At 42.6% G+C, this 25454-nt stretch overlaps 5 protein-coding genes across 5 annotated transcripts; all 5 read left to right on the top strand.

The window, feature by feature from the left end:
- Positions 1-3165: 3165 nt before the first annotated feature.
- On the top strand, positions 3166-6857 carry BDB00DRAFT_937565 (fungal-specific transcription factor domain-containing protein). The gene is made up of 4 exons (XM_053129257.1): positions 3166-3377; positions 3470-3575; positions 3641-4588; positions 4677-6857. The coding sequence occupies exons 1-4, from the start codon at positions 3319-3321 to the stop codon at positions 6585-6587; spliced, it is 3024 nt and encodes a 1007-aa protein (XP_052981744.1). The 5' UTR covers positions 3166-3318; the 3' UTR covers positions 6588-6857.
- Positions 6858-11918: 5061 nt separating this feature from the next.
- On the top strand, positions 11919-15592 carry BDB00DRAFT_235065 (uncharacterized protein). Its single transcript, XM_053116585.1, has 2 exons — positions 11919-14811; positions 14876-15592. The coding sequence occupies exons 1-2, from the start codon at positions 12018-12020 to the stop codon at positions 15121-15123; spliced, it is 3042 nt and encodes a 1013-aa protein (XP_052981743.1). The 5' UTR covers positions 11919-12017; the 3' UTR covers positions 15124-15592.
- A 999-nt stretch (positions 15593-16591) lies between these two features.
- Positions 16592-18387, top strand: BDB00DRAFT_786288 (pectin lyase fold/virulence factor; the record flags this gene model as incomplete). The annotated part of the gene is made up of 7 exons (XM_053120598.1): positions 16592-16869; positions 16959-17271; positions 17377-17476; positions 17588-17646; positions 17726-17827; positions 17922-17988; positions 18080-18387. The coding sequence occupies 7 exons, from the start codon at positions 16592-16594 to the stop codon at positions 18385-18387; spliced, it is 1227 nt and encodes a 408-aa protein (XP_052981742.1).
- Positions 18388-19960: 1573 nt separating this feature from the next.
- BDB00DRAFT_870331 (pectin lyase fold/virulence factor) lies at positions 19961-21685 on the top strand (the record flags this gene model as incomplete). The annotated part of the gene is made up of 6 exons (XM_053126694.1): positions 19961-20149; positions 20252-20562; positions 20687-20850; positions 20929-21083; positions 21170-21227; positions 21345-21685. The coding sequence occupies 6 exons, from the start codon at positions 19961-19963 to the stop codon at positions 21683-21685; spliced, it is 1218 nt and encodes a 405-aa protein (XP_052981741.1).
- A 694-nt stretch (positions 21686-22379) lies between these two features.
- BDB00DRAFT_870330 (uncharacterized protein) lies at positions 22380-24043 on the top strand (the record flags this gene model as incomplete). The annotated part of the gene is made up of 7 exons (XM_053126693.1): positions 22380-22478; positions 22595-22860; positions 22970-23079; positions 23176-23250; positions 23352-23643; positions 23728-23795; positions 23886-24043. The coding sequence occupies 7 exons, from the start codon at positions 22380-22382 to the stop codon at positions 24041-24043; spliced, it is 1068 nt and encodes a 355-aa protein (XP_052981740.1).
- Between the last annotated feature and the right edge of the window lie 1411 nt (positions 24044-25454).

Here is a 25454-nt window from a genome sequence, read left to right as displayed (position 1 = left end):
CCTCGCACTATGGCGTATCTTGCTGCGAATATTGCGCACCTGTCTAAACCTTGCTGTAGTCGAGCTCTTTGTCAAACTACTCTTTATTGATTGAAATTTACACAGAAGAGTTGCGTGGCTGTGCAAGGAGTCTCAAGAAAAGAACGCGACGCTGAAACTGCGCCTTGTCGACTGCGTTGGAAAGAACCCCCTCGGATACAGTCCCATTCCCACCTTATCTCTGAAGAACATCTGCAACGACGACAGAAAGCTGCGATCAGAACATTTTACTTACCAATTCAGGCACGATATCGTCGCTCACAGTTGCGCGCTCGTTTCCGACAGTTGACCATTGATCCTCGATGTTCATTATCTCCTCATCATGTTGTTTGAACTAAAAAGTTGTTGCTCACGTACATTTTAATAGGGTCGCATCGATGGTATTATCTTTATCATTATCTTTATCATTATCTTCACTATTGCTGTTATTGTTCTATAGCTGTCGCAGGATTGAAAACGATGAGAAGAATACGGTGATTGTGCAGTAGCAGCACCAGCAGCTGGTGTCATCTCCATAACAAGTGGTGCAGAAGAAGATCATTGACCGCCACGGCGATACGCTCTCCCACCTTTCCCTCCACTACTTGTTGATTTCTTGAATTTTTGTCCTCTTACTCGCTGGCGGTCGATCCATGTTGGAAGATGAACCAAGCATAACAGTGCTTGTACTTCCCGACGAAATTTTGCCATGTTTCCATTTCACACCACATGTATTGCACAGTGTGCCTTCATCCTGAGGTCTTCAGCGCCATATGGGTGTACTTTTGAGCTCACAATTACAACCCCACCGGAACTGTTACTTTGGGTTTTGGATGTGCTGGTGGTCGCAGTGGTAGCAGTAGTGATATTGTTGTTGTTATTGGTGTTATGATTACTAGTACTATTGCTGCGCAATGTTGTAGATGCGGAGCGTGATTAGATGGGCACTCGTGAAGCACTAGTGTGGCTACTGCTGCCATTAGAATAGCTGTTTTCCGGTATAGGGTCGACAAACATATCATCTGGATTAGAATAATTGCCGTAGAGAGGGTCGCTCGATCTTACATTTAGTAGATCTGACTCATTCTTGTATTTCTATACTCTGTAGCAGTTCACTGCAGCACGAGTTAGATCTCAAATGATAATATTGTTGCTAATCTCTGCTTTATCAACTCTTCCCACTCGATACATATCTTGCGCGGAGGGAATAATATGGGTGATGGAGGCGGTACCGGCGTCAGCAAAGGCCGTGGTGCATTAGATTTAGAATACTTTTGACCAGCCATTTGCTCCGTATGATACTAAATCTATATATAGGGCTTCTAATCGTGAATGGATTACATAAAGCCGCCATTATTTTCTTACTTATCCTTCCCGCAAGGTATTTTACCAGCTGCGCCATTCTTTCGCACACTGTTTGAAAAACCAGACACCGACTGCTTGATGCCACCCGGATTGATATCGCCAATTTAGCTCTCGGTCGAGCGGACATACCTGGAATATAATTAGATGAATACACACGAGCCACTGGTGCTACAACATGCCTACAAATGGTTGTGAACAGGGTGCCATGTTAACATGTGTGGACGATCCGAACATCTTTGTGAAACAAGTTTATCTTTATAAATAATCATTCATGGAAAATCTGTAGTGTTAGTTGTAGATTGCATCTAATGTGGGGGGGGGGAAAGAGAGCTCCTCGATCATGGTAAGTGACGTTAATAAGCTCCTATGTGGAAGAAATATTACATTTGTAAGCACATCAAGAGGAAGACGAGGCATTTGATGTGGTTGTTTAGAATATTCAAAAAGCGGAATCGGAACCTACGACTATTTAACAACTAAATAAAGGTTGCATTACGAAGCACATTACTTATGGCGTCCCGCTGTCCTTCTTCTTTTTTGTATTGATGATAAGAAACCACTGGGAGGCTCAATCCTCAACGCAAACAAAGCAATTGAAAAATCAGTTGTTGTTCGTTTGGGCGCACGTGCAAAAGGTTTTTCCTCGTCATCAACCGACACTCACGGCAGACACAATTTCATTTTTTTAAGGAGGTCGTTGTAAGATGTGGAACAACTTGCATGTCCGACAAAGGGAAACGGAGCCAATCTATATCTCTTTTCCGCTTTTTGGCCGTTTCTGTCCACTTCCTTGCTTGGTTGAAACTTGTTCAATGTTTGGATCGTCGTAGTCGTTGCTGTTGTTCATGACAGCGTGTTGCTATGGTTACTAATTTGTTGCTACGATGGATACCTAACTTTTGTTTCGTGTGTTGTGCATGACTCATAATTGCTATCGTTATAGTGTTAAAAATATTGTCATGTATGGGAGCAAAACATGAGTGTATATGATTCATTTAATTGCATTTGATTGGTTGATCGGACCACATGTCGTAAACAACTAGAACCTCTTGGCACAAAAAGGAATACACGAGCCATTATTTAGATCTACTATTACTACTTGATCACGAGTGCAAAAGAAGAACGAGCAAATTGTGCTGCTTCAAGAGAAAAAAAAGAGCAGTATCCATCATGAAAGAAGAGAGAGGGGGGGAACGTTATCATTTTGACATACAGTGCCTTTATTGCGACTGAAGTGTTTCAAATTAACTTCATCCCTCAATTAACACCGAGTTGATCTCACTTGGAGACTAGGTCCTTCTCTTATTTTCACATACACCGCATAACTACGTCAATGGCTTGAAAAACTATTCGCTTGATTCGATGTGGTATGTGAGCTGTTGGGTTGTCGAGGATGATGACGAAACCAGAAGTAAGGTAAATTATAGTAGATCAAAAAAATAAAGCTCCGCAGTTTTGAAAAAAAAAAAGCCCAAAAAAAGTTTTATTTTTCCTCTTTTGGGTAGTGTTGTGTAACCCTCTTCTCTCACCGTTTAGCTAGCAGCAGTGGGTGTCCACGCATGCGCCCTAACAAAACTTTTCTTATACATGTTTCTATGATCCATAGACTGTATATCCAGAGAAAGAAAGAGAAGCACATGTGCCAGAGCAAGTCGATGCTGGCCGATCGAAAGAGCAGCTCTCCTCATGTTTACATACAAGCAAACGTATCACGTGATGACCTCTGAAAGTATTATAGAAACTGGACCTTTTCGTCGCAAGCACAGAGAGAGAGAACACACTTTTGGCTCTGAGTTTAATGGACTGGGTCTCTCTCTCTCTCTCTCGCTCTCTTCTCTTCACTTTCTCTCTTGGCTTTCCCACTTTCCCTTTTCCTTTTTTTCTTACTCTTTTTTTTAACCTTTTGGGTGTTGGGCGAATCCGGGATCTACAATCATGTCAAGTGGTGAGACAGCCGACGAGGCAGCGAAGAGACAGCGAGTTAGCCGCGCGTGGTGAGTCCTTTTTATTTCTTTCTATGCCCCAGCTTTTTTTTTCTCTTTTAATGGAACCAGCGTGGGACTAATTGTGCCTTTATTTTTTCAAGTGATCTTTGTCGTCGCAAAAAGATAAAATGCGACGGACTCAGTCCCGTTTGTAGCAATTGTCAAGCATTCACTCTGGAATGCAGCTACAATGACACTACCAAAAAGGTAGCTTTTCTTTGGGCGGTCTCTACAGTATCTTGAAATATGACTAATACATTGATTCTAACCAGCGCGGACCACCCAAAGGCTACATTGAAGCCATTGAAAATCGATTGCACAAGCTCGAGCAGATATTGAGCGATCTGGCCGAGAATACTGAGGATCCAAGGTCGCAAGCAGTGCTAGCAGAGCTCCATCAGCCGCTCGAGACGGCCACAGGCGAACACATCAGCACTCGACCTGTACGTCGCGGACGTGGCAGTAACAAAAACAGGGCGTTCTTTTGGCAAAGCAACACGGCCGGCAGTGGCAGCAGCAACAAAAAGTCCAAGAAACGCACTCACACTTCTCCACCTGGCTCACCCGCTTCATCGCCTCAACTCATGGAGAGTCCGACGCTCGGTCATGCAGAGCTTTCGCCAAACAGCCATACTGGATCCGTAGCAGCAGCAACCACGACCGGAGCAGCAGACGACAGCAATGGACAATTGTCAATGGACGAAACCGGCCAAGTGCGGTATCTGGGCAAATCGTCCGGGTTCTATCTCCTTCAAAACAGTCGCACGTATCAAAACGGCGCATTCCACCTGACCAATTGCGGCCATACCAAGACGGCTTTCAACAGCAAGCGCTCGACGCCGTTGGACAAGTTCGAGTTGCCACCGAGGGACTTGTCCATGCACTTGATTCGTACCTATTTCACGCATTACTATCCCGTGCTGCCACTCTTTTACAAACGCCTGCTGCACTCGTCCGTAGATCCACCGTCAGACAACATTTCTCCGCTGCTGCTCAATGCCATATATGCTGTTGCTTCTCGGATATCCCCAGATGTGCGTGTGCGTTCTGACCCCAATTCACCCGACACGGCCGGCGACATCTACTTTGAGCGTGCGAAATGTCTTCTCGACGATTATTACGATACGCCAAAGATATCGACGGTGCAGGCTTTGTTATTGATGGCGATGCATCAGCATGGTGCCATGAACTCTCCTCGAGCGTGGCTTTATAGTGGTCTCGTAAGCAATGATCAGAGAATCAAGAAAGAAAAGGCCCAAGAGTATACTGAAGCTTCTTTTTTCCCTCTTTTCCGTGCTTTTAATACAGGCTTTCCGAATGGCGCAAGATTTGGGCTTACATCGCAACTGCGATCATTGGAACATTCCTCCAGACGAACGAGAACGACGGAAACGTGTATTCTGGTGCTGCTTTATTGTTGATCGACTGTTCAGCGCACTGTTTGGCCGTGCATCGGTTTTTGAGGAGCGAGATTGTGACGTGCCTTTTCCGAGCGTAGACGATGACCAAGAGATCGAGGCAAACATCAGCAGCAACAGCAGCAACATAGGGCGACCACCCGTGCGACTTTTGGAATCGTTTATACAGCTGATCAAGATTTGCGACATCCTTGGCCACGTGCTCAAAAATATTTATTATGCAAAGGCGCGGCATCATGCAGGAACGCAGCATATCGACCATGTTTTGTCCGCGCTTAACCAGCAACTGACCAACTGGTTCAACAGCATGCCGCCATCACTGCAATACGACATGCCAATTGGCAACGGCGAAGGATGCTTTGATCCGCCGTCACCAGTGTCACAGCTGCATCTTATATACTACTCGACCGTCATTCTGCTGCATCGGCCATTTATTCCGGGTGGGCCTTCTCAACCACCTTCATCGTCCTCATCATCGTCTTCTTCATTGCCTTCGTACAACATTTGCATGTCAGCCGCTAACTCGATCCTGGACATTGTCAGTATCATGCTTTCCGAAAACAACCTCAAGTATGTTTCGAACTTTACGGTCTACTACATCTTTACCGCCGGCATCATCTTTATGAAATCTGCAACGGCAGCTGCGGACTCGGAAAAGTCTTTTGAGTCCAAGGTCAAGATTAACAAGATCATGCGTGCTCTCGATGAGATTGAATTGACTTGGAACACCGCGTCTCGAAGCTGTAACATCCTTGGAGAACTTGCTGGTCTTCGTGACATTAATCTCGAGTGTGATAGACGAGAAAATGCATCTGTTCCACAACAACAACTACAACAACAACAACCAGTGCCACCGAGCAACAGCGACAGGATGCAGGCGTCACCACTGTCAATGGCATTTTCTTCACCGAATGCTCCAAACAAGGAGAGGCTGGAAGCATCGTTGCAACAGCAACAGCAACAGTCGATGGGTAGTAGTAGTAACAACAGCGGATGGATGAACAACAATCGGCTACCACCCACACCGCTGTCTCGTCCACCAGAACTTCTCGGCAACAACAACAACAGCAGCGGCAACAACAATGCATATTCATTTTCGACACCATGGCTGAATGTATCCAACACATACGAATCAACTGCACCGACAGTCGATCCGTTTGCTGCACCAGGGACCATTCCCGGCCCAGCACAACAACAATTTGATCCATTAGGAGCGGCATTCTGGGGTGTTCCACCGTCGATGGACATGAATGAATGGAACAATTATCTGGGGGCAGCACAAATGAACAGTACAGATTATAACAACAACAACAACAACAACACTGCGTTTCCTCAACCTGTGGCGAATACGACGACGACTGAAGGACAACAACCATTGATACCATCGCACGAATTCGCACCTGTGCAACCACAAGCGCGCCTTCCTTCTTCCTTGCAATCACAACAACAACAACAACAACAACAACCGCAGCAACAGCAACAACAGAGTCCGATGCAGGAAAGACTCAGTATCAACAAACACCTGATTCACACAGATGATACGGTTGATGTCTTATCAGGAGTGTCGAACCTGACGCCACCACCTAGAGAGCTTGCTCTACTCAACTACTTGGGAGCAACACCAGACCCTGCGGGACCTAATGGATATAGCATGGGCTTGGCAGGTACAGGCCACACTACTGCTACAAGCAGTACCACGAGTAGCTCGAGCAGTCGGCAACAACAACAACAACAACAACAACAAAACGGTGATTCCGGTAGTAGCAGTAGCAGAGATCCCTCTGGGCTCATGTATTGGTAAAAAAAATCGTGTTGTCATCATTATTTTTTCATTATAATTTATATTGCATTTTTGTTTCATTCTTCTTTTTTCCCTTGTAAATCTTCTATTGTTCTTTTACTACTTTTGCTATACTAGTTGTTACTCTTTCTTTTTGTTAAACACTACTTCTTCTTCTTCCTTCTTGCATACATACCCGAAACTTGTAGAGACCATCCTTTTTTCTTATTTCATTTTTGGATTAATAATAGTAACAATATGATGGTGATGACCATTGATTTTTCTTTCGCCATCTTAAGGTATTTAACATGAATGACACCACAATGAGCCTACTTATGGTCGTTTAGGGGTGCGGGGAAGGGGTTTAATTAGAGATCTCGGACCGAGGAAAGGCCCCGTGAGTATTATGACTGTGCATATCGGTGATACATTGCATGTACGAATACGTAAGGCACATCTTCATTCGAACACGTCCATCATCGCGTAAAAAGCTTGTAAGCAGCAGGTTTTTCTCCAAAGCTTGTTGAAAGGCTATGAGCATATTAGTAACACGGCATAGTAACAAATCATACTATCTCGTCGATTGATACAACAGAAACCAACATTCTCAGTAAGCTTGCTTCCCTTCTACACATTAGAGCATAATTAACTGTAAACATTGCTTATTATTCCCTTTCCCGTCCCACGTTCATTCAGGAGTTATAAATTATGATAGCTTACTTAAAGCCCTAATCCTCCGCTTGATGTATAATATACCACTCACTAATCGCTGGTGCAGAGCCACATTTAACTTCAGCGGAGGAGAAAAGAAAAGAGGAACAACCAGTAACTCAAAATTGTTGTTTGTTTGTTGTAACCGCTGAAGATCTAAAAGAATTAAAACACTGAACCAATCGATCCAAATAATACGAGAAAAACAATGCAAGTGACTGTCACAAACCACGGCCAGTAATTACAAAGGTTGACTTTATAGAGCAGACTGCTGTCATTTTCGCAAACTATGTCGCTACAGTAATCTAATAACTCCTCTAGTAATTCGAAAACCACAACCGTCGTCCATCTACTTGCTACACCCAACGCGGAAATCACGACAAACTGTGTTTTATCTTGAGAATCTTTTGTATCGTAACATTTTTATCCATTGTTGTCACATATCATATCACTATGATCTTATTAGTCACTGTGTAAAACATAGTAATATATACAAAAGCAATCCTTGCATAAACTGTGTAACGTCACCAAATATTTATCAAACTATCACCAGAACGCGCATGACTATAGTGGCAGCGAGATTTATCTATGTAAAAAAAAACCTGATCCGATGAGCGACATTGGAATAATATAATAAATTTTCAACAGTATTGTTTCTTCTTAATAAAGTCACAGATATACATGAACCCAACGCATCATTGGTATATCGTTGCTAAAAGTACTTATAGTGGTGAGAACGAGTATGTTGAATATCATAGAGAATATCGATCGGTGATAGAAGTGTGCATATGATAGGCATAATGCTTAGTCCACGTTTAACATATTTCTGATAGATAATATTTTTAAGACTTTATTGCCTATGCGGCAGCAATATGACCATCGCTTTAAGACAACTACAAAGTATGTTGATTATGCATGATGTAAGGCTGAAGCAAATTTGTGAGGCAATTTCCATCTTGGGGTCACACATGCTCTTTAGATCAAAGAATCTACTAGTGAGAACAATGGCTAAAGTGAGACTACTCGATGGTATTATGAAAAGGGCACCACATCAGCGAAGGTGTGTACACACAAGAAATCACGCTCATTGGCAATCCGGTGGTAACAGAGGTGGCGTGTTTTATCCACAATGGCGGCAATTGAAACGTCAACAAAGAAAAAAGCGTTCATTGCACTATTCTGGTAAGGAGCAGTTGATGAGATGTTTAATGATGCTTTTTATAAACATACATTGCTCATCGTTACTTTACTGTATCTACTATTATCAATTAGAACAGCTTTTCATAAAGAATCCAGCTTATTTTATGATTGTTTCTCAAACAAACCTCCTTTTCTCACAAAGTTTTGGGTAAGTTATTATCTGGGTAATAATGGCTCAAAAAAAGTCAAGCAAAAATACAAAGGATCAAAGACAAAAAAGAAGAGCAGGAAAGTATTTAATTAGAAGATATAGATAGCAGTGAACAACATAAGATGCAGGAGAAAGCAGAAGACACGGAATACTTAATACCAGTCGTACCATCTTAACAGTTTGGAACGAGACCATTGGTCAACGTCGCATGAAAAGCTAGTAAAAAATGTATGATTGATGTATACAGGATCACCTTCAAAACTTTAGGCCGAGAATCAGCATTATGCAAATCGAATCATGTAAAAGCAAGAGTAAGTACAAACGAAACCGGTAAATCGTGGTCATGGTTTAAGACTGATCGTCAATATTCAACATCAGAAGAAGTTCGACGCTTGATAATCTTGATAGGTTAAAGACGCTATCAGCACCAACAGATGCCAACGTCACAAAGCGCACAATTGAATTGTTTCAGTATGCGTCAAAATCATGTACAGCCTTCTACATCATATACATCTACTGTGAATCCAGCATTGGGAAATCCTGCGGACACTGTTAGAGTGAGTAGCTACGATGATGTTACGTTGCCATTTCGCAGCGTCTATATCATGTATATATGAGTGTATATACTCTAACACACTTAGGTAATAAGTATAATCAGCAAAGCTGATACTGATAGAGATATTCGTTGGATTGCAGACATTTGTAACACTTACAGCAGCTCTTTTTAAGCCTTACATATAGATGGAAAAAAAAAGAAACAAAACTAATCTATTGTCGGCTTTTGCTATTACTAGAATGTCGCACGGTTGAAAATTTCTAAGACAAATTCAGTTACCATTCAGCAAATTTATGACCGTCACCCATTCATTTGAAAATGTGTGTGTCATTCGATGCTCAATCGAGTTGTCACCTGTTCACGCAACCTATTAAAAATTACCATCACTGTCAAAGAATCGCTCCAGCCGTGTCAGTGCGATGCATCCTCTTGATTGCCCAGCGGCGGTGACTATATATCCTCCCGTTTGCTTTTGGATCCAATGTATCCGCTTTCCACTGGCTATTAGTGCCTGCCATGCCGCGCACCCTCGCAGACATGGTCGTATTTTGCACAGATATGTCGCATATGCGCCTCATCCACGTATCCACATCCAACTGCTGCTCATGCACGATTTCCTTTCAACGTTGTATTATCAAGCGCCCGGATTATTCCAAGTGTTGCATCACTAGACCCATGTCAAGCCCGACAGACGAATAGGTCATGGATGCTTATCGGATGGAGCTTGCCAGCCCGCAAAGTACCACAGATGCGTGTGGATTGCCATCGCATTCAGCAGCAGGAGAAGAGCAAGAAGGGTAAAAGAGTCTTGGGAACAAAAGATATGATTGTCCTGCATTACATTAATCCCCATACTTTTCCTATTCCCTTACTACACATACACACACGCTACTACTTCCAAACACGATCTACCCGCGCGCCCTATTCAAGAGCAGCAACGTCAGAAATGAAACGGGATTCACCGGACGGTGTCCACGCCTAGCTATCCAAACAATACAATTGACCTAGCTGGCAATCTTAACGAGTCGCCCAAGAAATCGACTGCTGCGCTATGACCAGTGCTATCAGTCAGCCAAACTGGGAATCCTCTTTTCATTGCTGTACATTCCCAAGGACGACCTGTCGTATTTGAAGCCTACTATGCAAAGCACGAGTCCTGCTAGACCTTGACGAAGGGATGATTATTGGGGAGTAGAATGATGAGCACTGCGGCATGTGATGACAGCATATCATGGAATTGATTAGGACAATGTCAACACTGACATCTTCTCTCCCAAAACTGCGGTAAAGTAAATTTTTTGTCATTGCAATACCGTTATTATATCGCGTTGGTTGGGCTGAAAGCGGCCTCTTCTTTCTACATATCGCACACAGACAAAACAGCAGTTACTAATTCACATCCATCTTGTATGCACGGTAGTTCTTTGCTCGGTCCACACAAGACATGGAGGACTAGATGCAAACCTATTCAGCTCGTTTATACTAGATGGTATTGTTACGACGACAAGCTCAACGTGGACATTGAAAACGTGTCTGTTGCGCTCAGTCCTTAGGCGGATCTTCTCAGTGCTAGTAAGTAGAGAAAACAAACCCACTTTGAGTACGGAAGCACTCTTTCAATTGTAGCTTACGAACATGTATTTTCTTTACTGAAGCAGTAGTAGACTTTACCAATTGCAGAAATTAGTGAAAGAGCTAGATTTGAGGTCTGTAGTAGGTGTTTCCATATACTGAGTAAGTTTGTTGTTGTGTGACATGTGTTTATGCTATAGCCACCCATCATCACTAAGTCATCAGCATACAGTAATAGTATTGTTGAGTTGGCACGACAACAATAGCACCGTGACTTAGATACTTCGCGTGACAACATGATGAAGGGAAAGAACAGAAGGGATGATCATGTTATACGTTCGCACTTTTTCGTTTCTATTTACATCATAAAGCTGATGACAACATCAAATCATCATGACAGTAGATGTAGAAAAAAGAGTGCTGCTAAGAACACAATGGATTTTCATCCCTAACACAAAAGAAGGAAAACAAAGATTTGCTATGCATTCTATACAAATGCAACAATAATCTGAATTCCGCTTTTGGACTTGATAACTATACAGTCTGTTCTTCATGTGTAAAATATTCTATATAAAAACAATTAAATTGGAAACATAACATCCGCAGTAGTACTTATATAATGTGAAACAAGTCTGTGAATTATAAGGGACATACATAGCTACAGCCACAAAATAGAGAATGGATTGGCATGTTAATTAAGCACAGTTGAGCAACCCAGGGGCAGGGTTCGGTTCATCTTGGTATGCTGTCCTTCAAGGACACAGGCAGTGCAAGCGATAGTCAAAACAGGCACTAAAGATAGACAAATACATAAAGCAGCTCTGTAAAAGTCTATTAAAGGGAAAAAATAGACTTCCCAAAACGAGGTCCAAGTGAAAAAAAAAACGCTGTGGTTTGCTGTGTGGTAATAACTCACACGAATCAAGTGGTGGTCGGTAACCTGCCAATCCGTTGTCTCTCGAAATACTGTTTTTTATAGTGGTGCTTAACAATTCACTCTTATTAGTTCATTAGCGTACAGTGAGCATCAGATGGAGTACATTGAAATGTTTGAACAGTCGGGTCAAGTGCCACGCTTCTTCCGGTATGTAAGGCAGACAAGCTGTATACATTTATTAACGGAAGTTGAAACTTGCAATAAAATGTGCTCTCTTTTTTTCTGCTCCAAGAAAAACTTCGCCGCTTGAAGCGCATAAGTTACCTGTTTTTTTTCGCGATTCAGCTGAATGCAACGCACAAGGCAATAATTTGCAATTTAACAATGTTTTATTACGGAAATGCAAACTCCAACAATGATCATCACGACAATAAACCAATCCCGACCAATCATCATCACCACCACCACCACCACCATAGCAACAGGGACCAACATCATTTAGACTCTGCGTCCTTTTCCGCTGGTGACTCATTCCCACTTTATTTAGAACAACAGCAGCAGCAACAACAGCAGGATCCCTCGTCTGCAACAACAGCTCAAAACATTCCATTGCAACAACAGCAGCAGCATTCAACAACGGTCAATGACAGCTCACTTTATTTTGACCCAACAACACTACAGCCATTCGATTCTTCTTCATTCCTGAACAATCCACTTTTGTCACTTGCCGGTCAAGAATACGATATGCCAAGAGGTCTAGACGACTTACAGCTACAACATCAAGATGGCTTTGATACACATGGAGACTTGTCCGCCTATATTGACGCAGGCAGCTGGAACCAGCAGTCTCACCATAATAACAACAGCTACAACAGCAACAACAATGAAAATATGATGATGGCGTTTTCTCAGCAACAACAGCAGGCACAACCACAGCACCAGCAGCAGCACTTGTCTTCTTCGTCTCTGGCGCCAGACAATAACAGGCAACATGGAGCAGAAAATGCTATACTAAATGCGTTTACGGCACTCGGTCAGCAGGACGAACAAGCGATCCTCTTTTCCGACCCGAATTTTGTACGACAACAGCAACTTTTGCAGGAACAGCAGCGGATGATGCATATGCGACAAGGGCAAGAAGAAGATACTGGCATGGTGGAAGGTGCGATGGATACGAACGATGGTGGTGGTACTACTAGTGGCGGGTCGATGATGATGCGATCTAATCTGTCGGCGATGCTTGATGAAACTTCATCATCGGATGACAAAGCCGACGACATAGATCCTAGGGTGACCTGCTCACTCCAAGCTCCGTCACTTGACAGTTCCTGTGCTGCTGCTGCCACTACTGGCACAACAACAGCTGATCGAAATGCTCGACTTTTGTTTTCCCCAGCAACGCCAGCTCCAGAATTCAAACAGCAACAACAACAACAGCAGCAGCCATGGGAACATATCGCCACGTTGTCCAAGAAACAGCAACAACAGCAGCAGCAGAGGCGGACAAACAACAACAGCAACAATGCACGGGCATCAAAGCGGACCAGCAGCCCTATTCCCATTAAAGGCATCGCTTCATCGTGCAATAGGCCAATATCATCCTCAGTGCCTTCGGAAGTCGATCATCAACGAAGGCAGAACGAACTGCAGGCTAGATTCAGGATTACCTACGCGCGGAAACCACAACAGCAGCAACAGCAACAACAACAGCAGATGCAGCAGATGCAAAAAGTCGGTAGTCGATCTTCTGCTGCTATGGTAACTCCATCGTCATTTTCGGGTAGTTCGGCAGCGCACGTACAGCAGCCGTCACCCACACTTGGCACGTCAGTCCCAAATTTTCCGTCCAGCAACATGAAAGACTTTGATATGGATTCGGTCATGTCAAGTCCGCAAATAGCATTGACCCCTGACCCTTTGCTGCTACAGGGTTCTTCTTCGCCGTTAGGAAACTACCAGGATACCAAGGGATCGTCAGGAGCAGAAGTAGGAGCTAGCAGTGGTACTATCATGGATGCAGGACAACTGCCAACAGCATCACCGTCATCTTCAGCAACAGCAATACCAGGAGCAGGAAGTAACAATACCGCCAGAGCAGCATCCAAGAGTCCTTCAGTACAACACCAGGCCGTCAATTTCCCTTCTCGGACAATGCCAATCCAAATCCAGCGAGTGCAACGTGCATCTGTTCCGCAACCATTAGATGCTGAGCAGCATCAACGCAAACTCGATGATCAGCTAGAAAAGGTGAACTTTGACGACATTACCGTCTCCGAACTCAAGGACATGCTTCGCCAGCGAGGCAAACCTGCGACAGGCAAAAAGGCAGTGCTGGTCCAAAGGCTTATGGAGGAACGGGATTTCATTCGGGCTGTCAAGAGCGGAAAGGCACAGCGTCATTCACAACCGCCACTGCCGTCATCATCATCCAACAACAAGCTGGGCGAATCTGGTAGACCCAGATCGTACCAGGGCACAATGTCATCTCCCTTAACAGCACATGCAACAAGTATTGCGTCTTTGCCACAATCTCCGTTACTCGTTGCTGGAAGTAGCCCCTCATCCATGCCGAATTCGTTCCTTCCTCCCGGTTCGCCAGGCTCTGTCACCTATTCCCTCAACAGATCTATTGCCAACATGCATATTGGATCACCACCACCACCGCAGCATACACGCCGATACTCCCCTTATGCAACTCCTGGATCACCACGCATGAGCTCGGCATCGCCCAAACTTCAGCCCCAAAAGCAACAGCAACACCATCAACAGCAGCAAGCAAACTATTCGTCGTCCATGCCCACTACAAACGCCATGATGTCATCTTCACCTAGCAGTCTCACTTATGGCTCGCCATTATCATCTTCCTTTACATCACGTGCACGTCCAATCAACGCATATGTCTCAAACGGCAGGCCACCAAAGACATATGCACCCTTCACATCATCCGCGCTTGCCACACCGGATCGAGATGATGACCGTGATCCGTTTGACGACTTTGCAATGGAGGAACAAGGTTACATAAAGCGCGAGGAGGAGGAAGTAGAGGACTATATCAAGCAAGAGAATAATCCTAATGATTACCCAACGTCTTCGTCTCTACATAATACTACCGCTGAGCCCATCAAAATGGAAGGCCTGAATAATGTTGATCCAGCATCTGACTCTTTTCTGAAAAATGGTAAGGGCTTTTTCTTCTTCACCACTATTATCAACTGGACTGAAAAACTGACTATTATCATTAGCAAATATACCAGAAAGCGCATTCGATTATCTTTCAGAAGGATTTACACGAGAGGATCTCTTAGCAGTACTTGCAGGTCAGGGCCTGGGAGACCCCAGCATGGGCTTACAAGCAGCCAACTCCATCATGGAAGGCTATATATCAAACGACACTACGAGTGCTCCAACGAACAACATGATGCTTTTTGACCATCTCGATAATTTGAACCGATACCAACATGAAGGCCAGCAGGAAAATGGCCCAAGATGAAAAAGATAATGTTGCTTCCCCTTTGTCCTATTCTTCCCCCGCTCCTTCCCAGCCCTTCTTTTCACTGTACAATATTTCTTTTTTTATTCATTTTATATATATACATATATATATTTCTCTTTCCGAAAGCTTTGTTCAATATGGCTCAAGGGTAGTGATAGGTTGGGGTCGCTCTTTTCGCCTTAGAAACGAATCTGGCAGAAATAGACCATCATCATGTGTGACATCAGCCCCCGCATTTGGATTATTTGGTAGGCATTGATCAATATGCTATTGCTTTGCAAGTCATTTCTTTAGTACAAAGAATTACATACACCTTCTTTAGCTGAAGATGATTGCTCAACAAGAGAGATCTGGTACTGGGAAGAAGTGTATTATGATGATGATGAGGAGGAGGAGGGGGGGAGGATAAAAAAAAAGAAGACAAGCTTTCTCTTGAAAAGACACAAGTCAAAGTCTCGTGATTATATGTAAGCTAATCGTAGATTCTTGTCATTCTCAATTGAAACACGTTGCACGACGATTTACTGAATACAATACATAACTTGTATACCCAAGTAGATCCTTTGGTTTCCCCCGTAAAGTTGTGCCGATGATGACGCATTACAGTGGGTAATAATACTGCCCATAAAGTACATCGACTCGGAAGAAGTAGTAGTGTATACACCTATTATGCTATTACTACACCAAATACTTGGGTAATAATCGGAGGTCCATGTCCTACTATGAGCTATCTTAAACTTGACTTGTTAACATATCCTTGCACATCCTGCACAAACAGCTGTTTTGAAATATTACATATACAAAAGGCATAGCAATAAGCATGGAATATAACTCGTGTGAGCGGATATACCTCACCCACTGTTTTCCCCGGTACCTGGCTTTGTGTGGCGCTGTCGTGGTCTATGTGCCTTGTGTGAGAATTGGTATCTACCATAACGTGCATTTTTCTCGGATGACAAGACAAAAAGAAATACGGAGATTAGGACATTGACAATGGTTTTAAAAACGGGGACCTTTTTAGTGGCCCTTATATTTTACGCGGAAGAGGGATGTTTTTACCCCGCGCAATCTCTGATGACTACTTGCATGAAGCGCCAGCTGAAAAGAAGAAGAAAAACTTGATCCATACGCTTTTCACATGCACAAGCACAACATCGGCTAAGCAGAAGAAAATACGCCTATTTTTCACGGACATTAGGGATAAATGGATGGGTCTTGGTAGAAATTCACCAAAGCTAGGCTGATTCCACGCATCCGGGTAATAGCTTTATAAAGAAACTTTGATTTGGTAAAATGGTAACTTTCAAATGTGTTACCGAGACGTGAGAAAATACGCACACACATACAACGCTTTACACAGATGTCAAATAAGGCTTAAATCTGTTAATTATATAAAAAGAGTGCCTTCTTTGACGCGGACAAATCGTCTTTATTACAACAACAACAACAACAACAACAACAACAAATGAAAATACTCTCTGCATTCTCTGCTGTCCTGGCGACGACAACTCTCCTGCTTGCTGGCCAAGCCGTTAGCGCGGCACCTAACCGCAAATGTCAAGTAAAGCACAACGGACTGGATGACTCAAAGGCTATCATGGATGCTTTTGAAAAGTGCAAGAATGGAGGCCGGGTCGTGTTCTCAAAGAACAAGACATACTTGTTGGGTGATGTCATTGTGACGCCAGAGCTCAGCGATGTTGAAATCGTCTTTGATGGTAGCTTGACCTACCCCTTCAACATGTAAGTTCAATTGTTTTATTACTGTATGATTGAGAATGAAGAAATATGCTCTATAAGCACGAGAAAGAAACTAATGCATTTGTATACAGGATGTATAACGACACGACACCACCTGTTCCTGGTGCTGTGCAAGATGTCAGCGCCTTCTTTACGGTTCAAGGAAAGAATGTCAAGGTTACTGGTAATGGTGGTGAGATTTACGGCTCTGGCGAAGAATGGTGGCACTTGGATCCATTGCCTAGCAACAGACCTGTCATGATGGCATTCATGGTTGATGGTCTCGATGTCCGTGGCATGAAAATGATAAACTCGCCCAACTGGAACTTTTACGTCCATCGCTCCAAGAATGTGGTGTTCGAGGATATTTTCATCGAAGATATCGACAACAAGTATGGTGAAAAGGTAATACCAATAGCTGATGTTTATATATAAAGTCAAAACAAAATATGCAAAAGAACTTTTGGGTTAACTGACATTTCTTGTTACGTTACAAAATCTTTGTAATAGCCACACAATACCGATGGTTGGGATACTAGCGAAGTCGATGGAATCACCATTATTAACTCACACATCAACAATTCTGATGACTGTGTTGCTATCAAGACTAGTAAGATGGAAAACGTTTGGCGGGACAGAGATGCAAGGACTTGGCAAAGTGCTACTGTACCGTATTGCGGAAAAGGAGGTGATACTTAACTATGTTTATACATATAAATAGACACTACCAACATCCATATCGAAAACTTGTACTGCAATGGCTCCCACGGTATCTCGGTCGTAAGTTCGTCAACCACCTATGTTATTTAGAGCGCTATCGATATAAACTGAGTTCCTCATCATGCATCACCGTTTTTAGGGCTCTCTTGGAAACATTCCCGAGTTGCCGGACTATGTCTCCAACATGTATGTGAAAAATGTAACGTGCGAAAACTGCCAGAACGGAGCCCGTATTAAGACGGTAAGTAATCATATATATACAGATTATTTGGTGTGTGTGTCACTATCAAAACTAATCTACAATTATCAATTTAATCGATACCTGAATTATTTAGTGGCCACGATCCTCTCTCGGATATGTCCAAAATGTTTCCTATGTTGACTTCCGTGTCACCAACTCTGGTAAAGACCTTTTCCATTCCTCTTTGGGTTCTTGCTACCCTATTACTTTGATCCACTTTACGTCAGTCTGATCACCATCTATATGATATAGACAACCCTATCCAGATTGATCAATGCTATTTCAATATTGAGGAAGAAGAATGCCTTGCTGATCCCGCCCACCTGCAAATCTCCAACATTCTTTTTCAAAACATCACTGGTGGTGGCAGCGAGAAGGCTGGGCAAGTGATGGCTTACCTTGTTTGCTCCGCTGACGCACCATGCCAAGAATTCAAATTTGATGGCATCGACCTGCAGCCTTACGACCCTTCGTTGAAGCCTGTGTACCTTTGCCAAAACCTTGCCAACAATGCCACTGCCGGTATTGATTGCACTCCCGCCCACGACTGGGAAGGTTAATTTTTTCGTTTTAAACCTTTTTAGGACAAGTGATATGTAGCCTTCTTTTTTTCTCTACAAAACAAAAATTTTTCCAATAAATATTCTACTATTTTCTATATGCGAAAAAAATGTTACTAGTATTCTCTAAAAAATACAAAGAATTATGGCTGACAGTGATATACACAATTCAACATAGCATATTTAGCACATTCGAATCCAGTAGGCCCTACTTATTGCATCTTCTGTTCTATGTTGTTTTATTTGATAGTACGAATAATGTACATTCATTGAAATAAAAATGTTTATACGTACGTATATTAGAGAGCAAATTAAGACGGTTCGCAGAAGGTGCATTCATTTACTTGCCTTTATTAGAGCTAGTGAGTTAAAAACAACATGTTCAACGTATGTACAATTAGCACTATTTCTTTTACATATTAGTAGCACATGAAAATTTGGCATTGATTGATGCATATTATGGAGCGGCATCATAAGATAACTTAGTCAGTCCTAATAGCCGAGGAAGAGAAGCTTTAAACAGCAATCCATCCATCGTAAATTTGCCGCTTTTGTAATACGTATATTGCCGGTGATCAACAGCGTTTCGCACAATTTATCGTAGAAACGGAGGTACAAGTACAAAAAAAAAGGCTTGCGCATATTATGTGCTGAAATGGCACCGCTAATACCAACCATCGTACCACATAAGCCAAATATATTGGCCAAATATGGAGACTTACTGGTAACATAGAAATATCGCGTAGCAAGTCGTCATAATTTTCTCTCTCTACCACTCGGATTTTACTGAATCCAGCTTTTCACATGCTCAATAGGAGAATTTTGGACATAGAACATCTGAATGTATGTCAGGTACACAAAATCTGCTTCATCACATGATCATTATCACTGATCTTCTTGTCGACAGGATATGGCAAGTTCGGCCACACACATACGCGCGCATAAGCAAACATTTTGTGCTGTCAGCAAAAACATAATGTTCCTTTTCTCTTCGATTCTATGGGCAGAATATAGCACCGAGTGGTAAAATGATATATTTGCTTATAGAGTGCACCATAATGAAGTAGTTGGCAACCATGATTTGGTTGGCAAAATAAGGAATAAACGGGGACCTGTTGTACACTATGTGCTGTTGTACCACGCATCTAATAATTCCCATGTGCGGGAACTGTAATCATTTGTGGTGGGCTATTGCTTCTTGATTATTTCATATGGGAATTCTTTTGGTGAGTGGCCTTACATACACTGCTAAGAACCAGCGTAATAATATCGATCCAGCAGCGTGCATTTTCACGGACTTCACGCCGTAATAACATAATTAAACGTAAAGTGAACTCCCCTATAGTCCGAAGCCTCATACTACTATTACAAAGAAGTCTCCTTCACTTTTCCCTAAACATCGGCCATACCGAAAGTGGGAAAGGCTGTTTATTTGCAATAGTAAATTACTGTGGTATATCTTGTCACTATTTTATTGTGTAATCATGTAAAAGCATATTTAAACACGAAACAGTTCTGCTGTTTCCTACATACTTGACAACTCAAAAAAAAACTGTTCCTTACAAGAAGCAGCATGTTGAAGAACTTCAAAACATTATCAATGGCTGCGTTAGCAGCGCTTGTCATGATGGTACAAGTGGCTAACGCTGAAGACTGTACTTTGGGCGAACCAACCGGTGGGGATGATACACCACAGCTTCTTGAAGCATTGCAGAAATGCGGTACGGGTGGCATGGTGACGATTCCTTCAGGAGAATACCAGGTAAATAGAAGCGTGTGCGCGTATCACCTTATAAATCTGCCTATCAAACATGGCATGCTCAATCATTATTAAACATGTCGCAAATGTAAAAAAAAATTGTAGTTGCTGACACCACTTGAGGTGGATGGTCTGGACAATGTTATCATCAACTTGGTCGGAAACTTGGCTCTCCCTAAATCGATGGATGATCAAAAAGCCGCTGGTACGGACAACTGGATCTGGCTCGAAGGAAAAGGCGTTACGCTGAAGGGTGATGCCGACGGCGATGGAGGCCACATACTTGGTAACGGTCAAGAGTGGTACGACGCCAAACAATTGGACGATCGCTTTGCTTTGTTGGGTATCCGCTTAGAAGACTCGGTAATCACCAACATTAAACTGGATGAGCCGTGCAATAACTTTTTCAATGTTCGGTACGTATGCGACTAGCTATCCATAGACCCCTGTGGTTAAACGCCCAGTTTCATGTGCTGATATGTAATGCTTTGAAACACATAAATTAACACATATTCGATTTTCGGCTGGATGATAATTTAGCAACTGTGTAAATGTCAACTTTACCGATTTGACCCTCACCGCCGAAAGTGCAACTGAAAATCCGCCCAAAAACACCGACGGTTTCGACTTGCACGACAGCACGCAATTGCATTTTAGCCATGTTGATATCTATAACCAGGATGACTGCATTGCCTTCAAAAATGGTACGATGAGTTCACTGGTTGTGAGAAGAATCGGCGGAATTTCTGAAACTAACCTTTACATTTTAATGTAATTATCAGGCACTACTTTTGTCACCGCTGAAGATGTATATTGCAAGGGCGGTCATGGTTTCTCGGTTGGCAGTCTTGGCAAAGGTGCTGACTACAATGTGGTTTCTGACATTTCAATGACACGCATGACTTGTGAAGACTGTTGGGCAGTCGCTCAAATCAAGGTATGAAAAGTACATCTTTTTTTTCGGTGACACGAGAGCACGTAATAATTCGTCGCTTTATGCTCACATTTTGCCAAACTCCACAGTTCTATCCTGCTGGATCGTCAGGCTATGTCAAAAACTTTTTTGCAACAGACTTTACGGGTAAGAGCATCAGTGCACACTTTTTCCCCCCGCGTTTCTTTGTATGGCTCGTGGTGTGATTTAATGGACGTGTAGTTTTTCTCACTCTTTTAGCTGTGTGTTAACAATCATGTACAGTCACGAACGTGAAATTGCCCATATGGATCCATTCGCACTATCCTTGCAACCCAGAAGAGTACACTGAAGATGGTGGCTGCGACGGTTATCCAGGTCCTTCTCTTATTGAGGTTAGCAACATGCGCTTTAGCGGATTCACTGGCTCCACCACAGGTTCCTACGATAACAATGTCGTTATCTTTGATTGCCCCTATGGCACACCTTGCTCCGAAATCTACGTTGAAGATATGGATGTATCTCCACCAGAAGGCAATGCTACCTACGTCTGCAACAACATCAACGACTCAAATGATATTGGTATCGACTGTGAAATCACTTCTGGTCCATTGGTGTCTTGGTAAAACAATAAACCACCCCTCATTATCAATAAATTTTTAGTCAACTATTACAGAAACAGATTGCCTAAGTCTATAAAACATATGCCTTCACAACCATAAAGCATACATTAGAGTAAACTGCTTGAGCAGTATCTTTATCGCTTGATATCTGCATAACGTATACATATCTTAGACGCATGTTCCATCTTGAAACTTAAAAGGCATCCACTCGCATTGCTGTGCATTTTTCTCATCATCAAGGGACTTAGTTGCGCCATACTGTTCCCATGAGTACAGAAGGACCGCGGATTGAGCAAATATTGGCTAGACAACATTATTATAACTATGGAGTATTTCTTAATGCCATAACACTTTTTTTCTTGCGCCTTACTGGCCCTTATTACGCAATTCTTGATAATCAGGCGAGATAATTCTCTTAAGGCAGTAATAGTGTCCAGTGACGCATCAATGCTCTATCTGCTGGCCGCTCGCAGTTATTGCCTTGATTGCGCGGGTGCATGTGTGAGAGAGTCAACCCAAGGATTGCGCCATAAGTGACCAAGTTTTCGAATGATCGCGACCAGTTACGCTTTCTTGCGTACATATGTGTATATATAAGCTTTTTTGAGCGAACGCTTTTCTTTTTTCAACTGTCTCACCATCTTCACACTACTTCAGTTGTTTGAGTGTATCAAACAACTTCTTTCAATAACCCAATATGGCCCCTCCAAACGCTGAATCCCTTGCCCAAGGAAAACTCGATCTGAAACAACTCGCTCGTGAAAAGGGTCGTTATCTCGTTTATCCGGAGACCAAGGTTTGTATTCTTACCCTTTATTCTACATGAAATATGGTCAACAGCAATGTTTTAAGATCATGAATACAACTCTTAAATTGATACTCTCAGTGCTGTCTTTTGCTATCTACTACTAGTATCCTGAGCTCGCTGAATTCGAACACGTCGATCCTGGCCACCGAGCTGATCCCAAGAAGGCTTCTTTGTACGATAACGCCGAGATAATCTTTGACTTGACTCCTCAGATTGGCACGGAAATCCACGGCTTGCAGCTTAACAGGCTTACTGATCGACAAAAGGATGACTTGGCACTTTTGGTTGCTGAGCGCGGTGTCGTTTTCTTCCGCAAGCAGGACATCAACGTGCATGAAGCAATCGAGTTGGGAAAACACTATGGACCTTTGTAGGTTTCTATTATACACTTGAGATTCATATAGCAAAACTGCTGCTGCTACTGATACTTGACGTATGATGCTAAGACCGTAGTATGTTCTTTTATGTTTCTGTAACAGGCACATCCACAACACTTTCGGACACCCCAAGGGTTTGCCAGAAATACATGTTGTGTACTTTGATACCAAGACACCTAAACAGTTTTTTAACTACCGCAGTGCCGGTAATGGTATGTTTCTCTATACGACTTTCTTTACCGTTTGCAAGCAACAGTAGCAGTACCCAAGAAATGAGGAACTTTGACTGACTTTACATAAAATTCTAGGCTGGCATAGTGATGTTTCTTACGAAAAGCAACCTCCAGGATTGACCGTGCTTAAGATTGACTTGCTTCCAGCGGGTAAGACTTAGAAAACATATATGAATATGTGAGCGATATTATGTATGATAAACTATTGCGTCTAATATAATATGCCATTTTATCTTTTTCTTTCTATATAGTGGGTGGAGATACAATGTGGAACTCACAATACACGGCATACGACCGCCTCTCCCCTCAAATGAAGAAGTTTGTTGAAGGCTTGGAAGCCGTCCACACTGGTCAGATGCAAGTTGACGAGGCAAACAAGGCCGGACACGCTGTACGTCGCGAAACACACGAGACCGTGCATCCAGTTGTGCGTACCCATCCTGTTACAAAGTGGAAAGCGTTATACGTGCAACCTGGCTTCACCAAGCGCATTGTTGGTTTCACTCGCCGTGAATCAGACGCAATCCTCAACTTCCTTTACAAGTATGTTCTAAATTTTCTCCTTTATCTAAATCACATCGATCAAATAATAGTCGTGAAACTAAATGTGTTAATTTTTTAATATAGTCACATTGAATCTGGTCATGACTTTCAAGTTCGCTTCAAATGGGAAGAAGACAGCGTTGCTGTGTGGGGTAAGACTCCACAATACCCACCATTACCGTTAGAATCAAATTACAAAATTTCTGACGACCAAACCATTTTGCACTTATAACTATATATAGATAACCGGGTTACCTCTCACAATGCTATCTTTGATTATCTCGACGTTGGTAGTCGACATGGCTTCCGCGTTACTCCTCAAGCAGAGAAACCATATTTCGATGCCAACAGCAAATCCAAACACGAAGACGATCTTGAAAAGGCTCAGCAAGGAAAGTAAATTGTCAATGACGACAAGGCGACGAGAACAGCGGAACTGTATATTTTTATTCCACTAATACTTTGAGCGTTAGTAACCTCCATAGTTCCCTTTTATAAATTAAATAAAAAGATACGTGGTGTACTATATAAATATATAAATTAAGGCACTATATCCTCCTTCATTGACCTGTTATATGCTACATGCCATGCACAAAGAATTGCACTTCTTAGGCAGCATATTAAACTAATCGATTATCTTTATCTTTACAGTGCTTAATATGTTGGTATTTGGAGTGGTGGACTTCTACTCTATAGATGTACCAAGCGCGTTGTGGTGTTGCGCACAAGGCCTAGAACCCCAATGTCAGATGCGATATCTTGAAGCGTTGCCGAAGAGTTGCGACGTGTAAGGGGTTTTTTACTCGGTAATTATACTTGGCTATATGTCAAGCGTCACTTCAATATATTACAGACGACCTCGATGTTTCAGCTGGCGTCAGAAATTAAGTGAGACACCGATGTTCGTTACAGTTATAACAAGTTTAGCAGCATCATTGTATTCTCTTTTCCAATGAACAGGGCACTGCAAAAATGGTTGCTTCCTTGTATTGATGCGTGTGCACCGCCTTTTATTAACACCACTACTGATGAGTGCAATCATAATATGTATCATTTTTTGATTCTACCGTTAGAGGAACTATAATTTCTTCTGTTACTGTTCATGATGTTTGTCAGCTTAACTGGTCGATAGCCCGGAACCGCATGGTATGAGATAACTGTGCATGCATGATTTGAAACAATTAAGAAGAGCCTGTCGAAATTAAAGTTCAAGCAACTGTATGTGCATGCTGTCGCCAACGTGTCTTTATTAGCAATAGGACATATTTGTGGATGCACGCTGTTTCGACAATAGCTGCATATTCTCTCTTGGAGTGCAAGCAAAATCAGTGTAGTGAGTCGCAGAACTGTCTGCATAACTGCTCTTCTTATTGTGCTATACGAGTGAAGTTTTGTAGTACAGAGCTATTCTTGTACGCACATTAATCATGCGCAATCATTATTAATTTGGAAGCTCGGGAACCAAAAGAAGCAATAATACCCGTTTTGGAATGAAAAAGGGAGCTTTAACCCTGTTTCCCTCGAATATTCCAAAGTTACATAACCCCATAACGCCATATACCCCTTCCACCGTATGTATAATAATAGATTGCTCAGCATTGCACTTGCTGCTAGTTCAACACTGGAGGTATTCTTGGCGGCAGAAATCTTGTAAGGGATGATCGCCATAGAGATCGACTATGCATTTAGCATACCATTGCATTACGTATAATAACATCCTGAAACATAAGCAACCGGGTTTTCCCTTACAACTTTGCATAAGTGAGCATGAGGGAATGTCGTTTAGCGGTACTAAGCTGATACTGCCGATT

The sequence above is a fragment of the Zychaea mexicana genome, assembly GCF_025766255.1.
Source record: "Zychaea mexicana strain RSA 1403 chromosome Unknown BDB00scaffold_20, whole genome shotgun sequence".
Taxonomy (NCBI): domain Eukaryota; kingdom Fungi; phylum Mucoromycota; class Mucoromycetes; order Mucorales; family Lichtheimiaceae; genus Zychaea; species Zychaea mexicana.
The sequence above is the reverse complement of the archived record's forward strand: the minus strand, read 5'-3'. Positions and strand labels throughout refer to the sequence as shown.